This window comes from Bos grunniens, chromosome 7 (assembly GCF_055505025.1).
Source record: "Bos grunniens cultivar Pamir isolate PY7600 chromosome 7, Bosgru_T2T1.0, whole genome shotgun sequence".
NCBI classification, from domain to species: Eukaryota; Metazoa; Chordata; class Mammalia; order Artiodactyla; family Bovidae; genus Bos; species Bos grunniens.
Window position 1 is genome coordinate 14,840,395 of NC_141171.1, and position 11,311 is coordinate 14,851,705.

Below are 11,311 nucleotides of genomic sequence, written 5' to 3' on the forward strand. Positions count from 1 at the left end.
ACCAGACTCCTTCCCTGCAGAAGATTTTTCCCCAGCAGTGGATAGGAATCCGCCTGCCAATGCAGGGGACGTGGGTTCAGTCCCTGCTCCAGGAAGATTCCACATGCCTCAGAGCAACCAAGCCCATGTGCCACAACTACTGAGCCCGTGTGCTCACTACTGAAGCCCCTGTGCCTAGAGCCCATGCTGTGCAGCAAGAGAAGCCACCACAATGAGAAGCCCGCACACTATGATGAAGAGCAGTCCCCACTCTCCACACTCGAGAAAGCCCATGTGTACAAAGACCCAGTGTAACCAAAAAAATTTTAAAAAAAGATTTGCCCCACCTCCCCAGTTCCTGGGCCACATTCTTGCCCCCAGCTGGAGGGCCACACTCCAGAGGCCAGGAGAGTCCTGGGGGCCAGCCCAACTGAGGTCTCAGCAGCCCAGAGCACAGGGCTGGTGGAGGGATGGCTACATATCCTGAGCCATGGTCAGTCAGAAGGCCGAAGCTGAGTCATGCCACGTGCTGGGGAATTAGTCACGGCCACTGAGATCTTACTTGATGCCAGCCCAGCAAAGGCTCCAGGAACAGCACTCAAGGCTTGCACAGGGACACTTTGCCACTCCCAGCCCCAAGCAGGTGGCCCAGCAGGAAGACCACCAGGACAGAGCCTCGCAAACTCTCTAGGCTCAAGTGACTGGAAATCGGATCTTGGGAAACCAATGGTGAATAGTGCTGGGCAGACCCGTCTGCTCCTCTGCAGGGCCTTTGAGCAGGCTGAGGGCTTTCTGTTTAGACTTGCCACCAAGCCTGGCCAGGTTTTCCTTCAAACAGCCCCTGAGTCAGTTAGCTGATTTGCCCCTCCAGGGCCAGTGCCCCAACTCAAGTCATTCCTCCCCGCTCTCCTGGACACCTTCCTAGTCTCCTTCCTGGGCTGCCCTTCAACCCTTCTACCACCTACTTTCCACAAGGAAATGTGAAGTTTCTAGATCTGAGGGCTTCCCTGGTAGCTTAGCTGTGAGGAACCTGCCTGCCAATGCAGGAGACACGTGTTCGATCCCTGGTCCAGGAAGATCTCACATGCCAAGGAGCAACTAAGCCCATGTGCCACAACTACTGAGCCTGTGCTCTAGAGCCCAGGAACCACAACTATTGCACCCATGAATCAGAATTACTGAAACCTTCATGTCCTAGAGTTCATACTCCACAACAATAGAAGCCACCACAGTGCAAACTCCGTGCACCCCAACTAGAGTAGCCCCCCCAGGCGCCACAACAAGAGAAAAGCCCACACAGTGATGAAGACCCCGCACAGCCAAAAATAAATAAAATTATTTTTGAAAAATCTAGATCTGATCTTATCACTTCCTCTTTATCCTACTGAAGACACCTGAGTGGCTTCTCAGGGCTCTTAGGATAAATCCAACCCCTCCAGGCCTAGCTCCAACCACTTCAGCTTTTGCTACTCATCCCTTGGTTCACCCAGCTGAGCTACATCCTAGAGGCTCCCCACTCCTTCCTGTCTAAGAACTGAAGAAGCCCACCTCCTACAGGGCCCTCCAACATTCCTTGCCTCTCAGTACTCACGCCCTTCTGGAATCCTCTCTAAGAAGAACCAGGGCCAGTCTCTACGGCCAAGAGAGCATGGTGGAAGCGAAGGTCCAGGACTTCTGAGCTGTTGTTGTTGTTTAGTCACTCAGTCATGTCCGACTCTTTGTGGCCCCATGGACTGCAGCACACCAGGCCTCCCTGTCCTTCACTATCTCTCAGAGTTTGCCCAAGTTCATGTCCATTGAGTCAGTAATGCTTTCCAACCATCTCATCCTCTGCTGCCCTTTTCTCCTTTTGCCCTTAATCTTTCCCAGCATCAGGGTCTTTTCCAAGGAGTCGGCTCTTCACATCAGGTGGCCAAAGTATTGGAGCTTCAGCTTCAGCATCAGTCCTTCCAATGAGTATTCAGGATTGATTTCCTTTAGGATTGACTGGTTTTATCTCCTTGTAGTCCAAGGAACTCTCAAGAGTCTTTTCTAGCACCACAGTTCGAAAGCATCACTTCTTCAGCTCTCAGCCTTTGTTGTGGTCCAACTCTCATATCCGTACGTGACTACTGAAAGGAACATAGCTTTGACTATATGCAAGAACTCCATGAACAGTATAAAAAGGACTTCTGAGTCTAGACCACAAAAGCCACCTTGTTCTCTTGGGGGAAGCCAGCCATCATGTCATGAGGATGCTCACGCAGCTTTGTGGGGAGGCCATGGGAAGAGGAACCAGTTTGTCAGCCAGGTGAGTAAGCCACTTTGAAAGTAGTTCCTCCAGCCCCAGTCAAGCCTTCAGATGATTGTAACACCAGCCAATATCTGACTGTATTCTCTGAGACACCTCAAGCTGGAACCGTTCACTTTGCTGCTTTCTGATCCCCAGCCTATTGAAACCATTGAGTGATAATACATGGCTGGTAGTGTTCTAAGCCAGTAGACTGAGGGCTTTTTTGTTATCCAGCCATAAAAAAATATTGTAAAGTTTCAGAACTTGCTGTTGTTTTAGCCTGCTGCTCCATGTGTTCACTTCTCCTGCTTAGAGAATCATTAGTCATTCTTTCTATTTTGACTCACCCATCACTTCCTTCAAGGAGCCTTTCCTGACCTCCCCCAACACTATCAGCTGTCTTGATAGGCTTTTTTTTTTAAGTTTCATTTCTTTTCTTAAGTCTTTTATTAAGTCCTTGAATTTGTTACAATACTGCTTCTGTTTTATGTTTTGGTTTTATGGCCACAAGTCATGTGGGATCTTAGTTCCCTAACCAGGGATCAAACCTGCACCTCCTTGCATTGAAAGGCAAAGTCTTAATCACTGTACCACCAGGGAAGTCCCAATAGGCTTTTTAAAAAATAAATTTATATTGGAGGATAATTGTTTTGCAGTATTGTATTGGTGTCTGCCATACATCAACATGAATTAGTCATAGGTATATATATGTATCTTTCCTCTTGAACCTCCCTCCTGCCTCCCACACCATCCCAACCATCTAGGTTGTCACAGTTTTTGAGCTCCCTGAGACATACAGCAAATTCCCACTGGCTATCTAGTTTTACATATGGTAACGTATATGTTTTAATGCCACCCTCTCAATGCACCCCCCACTCTCCTTTCCCACACTGTGTCCACAAGTCTGTTCTTCATGTCTGTGTCTCCATTAGTGAAAGTGAAGTCACTCAGTTGTGTCCGACTCTTTGCGACCCCATGGACTGTAGCCTACCAGGCTCTTCTGTCCATGGGATTTTCCAGGCAAGAATACTGGAGTGGGGTGCCATCGCCTTCTCCAGGGGGTCTTCCCCACCCAGGGATTGAAACCAGGTCTCCCGCATTGTAGGCAGACGCTTTACTGTCTGAGCCACCAGGGAAGTCCTGTGCCTCCATTTCTGCCCTGCAAATAGATTCATCAGTACCATCTTTCTAGATTAGAACACTAGGCAGAACTCACATCGTGTCAACACCCGCCACAGGCCTTCGAGTTGATAGGCTCTTTCTTTCACAGCCTATGCCTCAGCTGGGGATCACACATTTTGGGGTGATAACTTTTTGCCATCATCTAACAAAGTGCCCAAGATGTAGCTGGCATAGAACAAAGACTCAAGGAGCCCTGCGTGAGTAAGGGCACGATGGCTCTTCCTCTATATTAAATGCTCAGTCTGCAAATATTCATCGGAACAAAGGCAGACACCCTTTTATTCAGCTATTCTACTTCCAGGAATTTCTCCTAAAATGTACTCACAAACATATGCAAAATGAGAAGTGGGGAATTTGCTGGCAGCCAGTTGTTAGGACTTGGCCCTCTCAGCGCCAGTGTTCCAGGTTTGAGCTCTGATCAGGGAACTATGATCTCAAAAACCTTGAGGTTCAGCAAAAAAGAAAAAAAAAGAGAGAGAGAGAAAAGTGGACGCAGCCCCACATTAAGCCTTGTCTGTAGCAATATACTGGGAAGAATCTAATCCCCACCAGTGGGGATTAGTTTAAAAGAATGGCTTCCCATTCATACAGTGACAAACTCCACATTAACAAAAAAAAAGGATATTTTTCTACATAATATCCTAAAGACTGTTTTCTTATCTGTAAGTAGAGAGAGAAAAAAAGAAGACATGGAGGACAGAACCCTTAGTGTGCTACTGTTTATGTAAAAATGGAAGGAAGGAAGGAATTATGTATATTTACTGGTTTACATGTAAAATCTTGGGAAAGAAATAAGATATGGATAAGTTTCTTGAGATAAGGGATGCTATCTCTGGAGATAAGGGATTTTAATTAGCAGAGTGGAAGCTACTGGCAGAGGAATTTTTTTCTGAATCTTTTGGCCCTTTTGGAATGCTGGACCATGTGGCTATATTATTTATGTCAAACAAAAACAGCTGGCAGAGCATCGGTGAAAGGATGGCCTTTTTAGTGAATGATGCTGGAATCACTGGATGATCCTATGGAAGAAAGTGAACTTTGATCCCTACCTCATACCATATACAAAACTCAGTTCCAGATGTCTTGCAGATCTAAAGTGTTCGTTGCTCAGTTGTGTCTGACTCTTTTTGACCCCATGGACCGTAGCCTGCCAGGCTCCTCTGTCCATGGAAATCTCCAGGCAAGAATATTAGAGTGGGTTGCCATTCCCTTTTCCAAGGGATGTTCCAGACCCAGGGATTAAATCTGGGTCTCCCACATTGCGGTAGATTTTTTACCATCTGAGCCTCCAGGGAAACCCAAATGGGAAAGCAATGTCAAGATACACAGAACATCTTTGTGACTTTGTAGTAGGCAAGTATTTAACATGACATAAATCATTTTAATCATAAAGGAAAATATGCTAGTCTGTATTAAGATGACTTTGTTCATCTTGTTGTTTAGTTGCTAAGTCGGAGAAGGCAATGGCACCCCACTCCAGTACTCTTGCCTGGAAAATCCTATGGACAGAGGAGCCTGGTAGGCTGCAGTCCATGGGGTCGCAAAGAGTCGGACACGACTGAGCGACTTCACTTTCACTTTTCACTTTCATGCATTGGAGAAGGAAATGGCAACCCACTCCAGTGTTCTTGCCTGGAGAATCTCAAGGACGGGGGAGCCTAGTGGGCTGCCATCTATGAGGTCGCACAGAGTCGGACATGACCGAAGCGACGCAGCAGCAGCAGCAGTTGCTAAGTCATGTCCGATGCTTTTGTGACCCCATGGGCTATAGCCCACCAAGCTCTTCTGTCCATGGAACTTCGCAGGGAAGAATACTGAAGTGGGTTGTCATTTCCTTCTCCAAAGGATCTTCCCAACCCAGGGATGGAACCCGCATCTTCTGCTTGGCCAGCAGATTCTTTACCTCTAAGCCAAACTAAAAGACAAAGCCACAGACATATGTCTGTTAATCAAGGACTTGTGTCTAAAATACAGACTTCAGTAATGAAGAGATTGCTTGTCTTCTTCTTAAGTAAACAAAAGAGTTGAACAGGCACTTCACAAAAGAGGATATCCAAACAGCCAGAATGGGAAGCTACTCAGTTTCATTAGTCATCAGGAAAATGCAAAATGAAACCTCAGTGTGACATCAGCTCCCACATACACCCAGGCATGCTAGGGTGGCTAAAATGGAAAAAGAAAAGCTTTTCAGTTTCAGCAAGATCAGAATTCTCCTGTGTTGCTGGGAGAGCCCAAAGAGAACAGTCACTTTGGAAAATGATTTGGTGATATCTACTAAGGCTAAGCATATTCCTGCCCTCTGACCTAAGTAATTCCACTCCTAGAATGAGTGCTTTGATCCAGGGTACGTCTTTCCAGTTCTGTCACCCACTTAAAGCTTGGGCCTCCATCCTTTCTTCCTTCCAAGACATATAGGGTCCCATCTTGCCTCTCTCGGCCCACCCCAGCACTCCTCAACTTCTCTGGATCCCATGGTCATCTCTCATTTGTAGCCACCAGTCCCTAAAGAAAAACAGCACTCGGACCTCTGGGCATCACTCACCTTCTGGCGCACGAAGTGAAAACACACCACATCTGCCCCTGAGCTGCAAAGAAAATCATCCTCACCACACTGAGCAGGGATGAGAATGGAGCCTGCCCTGGTCATTAAATCACACGAAGGCCCTCCTTCCTGGAAATGACCACTAATTAGCCACAACTGCCTCTCCAAAGGCAATCACCAAGTTATTACAAATGCCTGGCAAAGTGAGGCATTCCCCCACTCTCCCAGGTGAACCGGCCTGACCAGGTAGAAGGAGCTGGAGGGGCAGGCACCCCTCCTCCACCTAGGTACCACTGACAGTTGGAGCCGAATAAGCCTTTATCATGGGAGACTGTCCTGTGCATTGCAGTATGACTAACGACATCACTGAGCTCTACCCACTAAATGCCAGCAGCAGCTCCACCCCCAGGTGGGTCAACCAAAAATGTCTCAGACATAACCAAAGGTCCCGTGGGGATGTGGAATCACCCTGGATGAGAAGGACCAATTTAGCTCCATGGAAGTGACAAAGCAATGGTCTTGTCCTGGCCATATTTCCTCTGGGCAATATCTTGGTGCCAGCCCCAAATCAGCATTTTGAAACTGTAAGTAATGAATGGGTCACATTAGGAGGGTTCCAGCATGAAAATGCCGAGACCTGGGCCCTGGAGTTAGATCCTGCAGGCCCTGGTAGGTAACTGTACTTTTTTCACATCCTCTCTACTTGAGAAGTTTAAGAAGAACTGCAGCTATGTGTGTGTGCTGAGGCGTTTCAGTCGTGTCTGACTCTTTTTGACCCTATGGACTGTAGCCTGCCAGGCTCCTCTGTCCCTGGGATTCTCCAGGCAAGAATACTGGGGTGGGTTTCCACACCCTCTGCCAGGAGATCTTCCCAAGCCAGGGATCGAACCTGCATCTCTTGCATTGGCAGGCAGGTTCTTTACCAATAGCACCACCTGGAAAGTCCTTAAGAAGCATTTCCCCAGTTTTATTAAAGCATAATTGACAAATAAAAATTGCATGTATTTAAGGTGTACAATGCAATGATATGATATATGTATCCTTTATGAAATGATTACCACAATCAGGCTATTAATTCATTCATCACCTCACTTAGTTACCTTATTTATTTATTTATTTACTTTTTGGTTATACTGCATAGCATGTGGGATCTTAGTTCCTCAACCAGGGAGCCAACCCACACCCCATGCAGCGGAAGCTCAGAGTCTCATCCACTGGCCTGCCAAGGACTACCCTCGTTACCATTTTTTGTGTGTGTGCTGAGAACACTACTGTCCAACTACAGGATACAGTATCATTAACTATAATTACCACTGTACATTAATTAGATCCTCAGAATTTACTCATCTAATAACTTAAAGTTTGAATCCTTTGACCAACATTTACTCATTATCCTCCAGCCCTCAGTAACCACCGTCTTACTCTCTACTGCGAGTTTGAGCTTTTTAGATTTCACATGTAAATGAAATCATACAATATCTGTCTTTCTCTGTTCGGCTTATTTCACTTAGTATGAGGTCCTACAGGCTCATCCATGTTGTTGGAAATGGCAGGATTTCCTTTGTGGCTGAATTATATTCCCTGTGTATATATGTGTGTGTGATGTTTTCTTTTCCTTTTTCATTTCCTTCTTTCTTTCTTTTTGGCTACACTGTGTGGCCTGTGGGATCTTACTTCCCTGTCCAGGGATTGAACCCATGCCCCTTGCAGTGGAAACATGGACTCCCAACCACTCGATCACCAAGGAAAGCCATTTATCACGTTTTCTTTATTCATTCATCCATTGATGAATGCTTAGGTTGTTTCCATATCTCGGCTACTCTGAGTAATACTGCAGTGAGCATGTTGGAGCAGATATTTCTTCAAGATACTGATTTCATTTCCTTTGGATATATACCCAGAAGTGAGATTGCTGGATCATATGACAGTTCTATTTTTAATCCTTTGAGGAACCTCCATACTGTTTTCCATAAAGGAAACTTCCTAAACTGTATTATATATTTGCATTTAGGGCCTGTCTCCCCTACTAGCATGTAAGATCTCTGAGTATATGTGTGCTCAGTTGTGTCCGACTTTTTACGACCTCAAGGACGGTAGCCCACCTAGCTCCTCTATCCATGGAATTTTCCAGGCAAGAATACTGGAGTGGGTTGCCATTTCCTACTCCAGGGGATCTTCAAAACCCAGGGATCAAACCTCTGTCTCCTGCATTGGCAGGTGGATTCTTTACCATTGTGCCACCTGGGAAGTCCTAAGATCACTGAGGGTAGGAATAAAACAGAGGGTTCAATATGTATTTGAGACTTTGGAATTCTTTTTGAATAAGCTTATTGAAGTAAAATGTATAGGCCACAAAATTTTCACCCATTTTAAGCATAGGAATCACTGTTTCCTTAGTAAATTTGCCAAGTTGTGCAATTATCATCACAATCCAGTTTTAGAATATTTCCATCACTCCAAGAAGAATCTTCATGCCCAGTTCCAATTAATCCCCATTCCTACCTTCAACCCCATGAAACCACCAAGCTACTTTTTGTCTCCATAGATTTGCCTCTTATGGACATTTCACAAAATGGGCCATGTGCTGTGTTGTGTTTGGTTGGTCAGTCCTGTCTGACTCTTTCAGACACCATGGACTGTAGCCCATCAGGCTCCTCTGTCCATGGGAGTTTTCAAGCAAGAATACTGGAGTGGGTGCTATCTTCTCCTCAAGGGGATCTTTCCGACCCAGGAATTGAACTTGAATCTCTTGCATCTCCTGCATTGCAGGAGAGTTCTTTACCACTGAGCCCCCAGGGAAGCCCATAATGGACCATATAATTTACAATATTTTGTGTCTGACTTCTTTCACTAAGCATAATTATTTTGGGTGCCATTGTATTATCATGTCAGTATTTTGTTCCTTTTTTATTGTTGAGTTATACTCTATCATATGGGTGAACCACATCGTGTTGATCCATTCATCAGCTGATGGACATTTGAGTTGTTTCCACTTTGGAACTATTATGAAAAATGCTGCTGTATGTATACACAGATAAGTCTCTGTGGACACACCTGTTCATTTCTCTTGGGTAGATACCTGGAGTGAAATTTCTAGGCCGCATGGTAAATTTGAAAGTGAAAGTCGTTCAGTCGTGTCCAACTTTTTGTGACCCCATGGACTATACAGTCCATGGAATTCTCCAGGCCAGAATATTGGAGTGGGTAACTTTCCCTTCTCTGGGGGATCTTCCCAACCCAGGGATCGAACCCAGGTCTCAAGCATTGCAGGCGGGTTATTTACCAGCTGAGCCACAAGGGAAGACCATAGTAAGTTTAGGTTTGCCTCTCTAAGAAACTGCCAAACTGTTTTCCAAAATGCCAGGGCCATCTTGGATTTGAGGTTAGGATTATGAACTACAATTTTACAGACAATGAAACCAGCTAAGACTTGTCAGGTGACTTGCTGAAAGTCTACTTGGGTTGTCAAGTGTTGGAGTTGAGGTTCAGATCTGGTTTTTCTTTCTTTTTTTTTTTTTCCATTTTAGATAGAGTATGCACTTTTAAAACTAACACCCAAAATGCCACCGACAATGAGTCACACCTACCCAGATTCATTCCCCTTTCATACAAATTTCACTATTCTTGGACAAGACACTTAGGGAAAAGTGGTACATCTGAAAGTGGTACATCTGATTCAGATGTCTGAATCTGGGGGAGTACATTTGCTTTGTAGACAAATGAAAAAGATGGCCAGAATGTGAGAATAAGAAGATGGCTAATGAAGTGACAGGTCTAAGCAACAGTCCACAGATTATCAAACCAGTAGGGGACAGTCAAAGGAAAATTTACAAAGGCAGGATCAGGCTGATGGCATGTGAACCCTTGATAGTCCTCAGTAACGAAGACAGCCAGACTTTATATCCCCCTGGTGAGAGTTTCCAGCACCACTTAGAAAGAATTGAATCTCTTTCCATTTTTGAATTTGACTGGGGAAAAAGACAAACGTTAAATGACATAATAAGGAGATGCCATCAGCCAATACCAAACTAGGGGAAACTGCAGAGCAAACAGCCTGGTCCTTTTTTTTTTTTTTGGCCCCCACCTCGAAGCACATGCGGTCTTAGATCTCTCATCAGGGATCAAACTCATGCCATTTGCAAGTATGGAATCCCAAGTCCCAACAACTGGGCCACCAGGGAAATCCCAACCTAACTTCTTATGTGAATGAATTACCAAAAAAAAAAAAAAAAAAACAAGAAAGAAAGAGGGAAAGGAAATCTTATAAAACAAGGTTAAATAGGTTTAACCTGGTTTAAACCTATTGTTTAACCAGGTTAGACAAACTTGCTAAGCAATATTTCAGAGATTGGTTAACAAAATGCCATGTGAGGATCTCCTTTAGATTCTGACTCAAACACATCAAAGAAAGAAAGAAAAAAAAACTGATATCTGAAACTGATGCAACATTGTAACTCAACTGTACTTCAATTGAAAAACACCTGATGGGGGAATTTTAACAGACTGATACTTCCGATAAACATGTAAGTACGATCACAATATTGTGGTTAAGTTTTTTTTTTAAGTGTTGCTCTTTAAAAAAAAAAAAAAAAGATAAAAAGGAGAGTACTTACAAATGAAATGGTGTGATATCATCTGAATTTTCTTAAAAATACCCAGTATTAATTTATTCAGACAAGAATGGATGCTAAATGAGTAAATTTGATGAGTAACAGAATTGTTTGCAGTCTCAAAGGACCTCCCCACAAGATACTTAACTTCAAAGGAGGAAATAGTTACTTTAAAATGGAGAAACTTTGCCCCTATCTCCAAGTGATCAGTTAACATTGTTACTGACAGAACTAATTGAGAAAGACCTATCAATTCTTTGGTATTTCTGCCAAAAAAAAAAAAAAATCCATAACCTGAATCTAATCATGAGAAAACACCAAACTTCTGCTGAAGGACGTGCTTCCAAATGACTGACATATATTTTTCCAAAATGTCAGGGTTACAAAAGACAAAGCTTCCGAAACTGTCCTGATTGAAGGTAACTAAAAAGACAAGTGAATACAGCAAGCTGGGGTTTTCTTCTGCTGTCAAAGTCGGCAATGGGACAGTTGGTAAAATCTGATTAAGGTTTGTAGATTTGCCGATTTTGACCATTCTACTGGGTTTTGTAAGAGAATGCCTTGTCCTTAGGAAAAGTGAAATATTTGGGTAGATGTATGTATGAATAGATAGATAGACAGGAGCCTGGACTGAAGTGTAAGTGATCCTTCTTAACCAGGTTCAGTTTTCTCTGAAATTCTTGTACATGAGTGAGAAATCAGTTTCTCTTAGTTACTAATGGATTT

At 44.1% G+C, this 11,311-nt stretch overlaps 1 protein-coding gene across 2 annotated transcripts in view; it reads right to left on the reverse strand.

The window, feature by feature from the left end:
- The window catches only part of DNMT1 (DNA methyltransferase 1), a 62,348-nt gene extending 56,223 nt beyond the window's left edge, over positions 1-6,125 (reverse strand). The window contains exon 1 of one of the 2 annotated variants that reach the window (XM_086409218.1): positions 5,976-6,125. In XM_086409218.1, the coding sequence (XP_086265344.1) occupies positions 5,976-6,034 (59 nt within the window). In that variant the 5' untranslated portion in view covers positions 6,035-6,125. The remainder of the gene's footprint in view (positions 1-5,975) is intronic. The other variant, XM_086409223.1, reaches the window with a different exon arrangement.
- Positions 6,126-11,311: the final 5,186 nt, after the last annotated feature.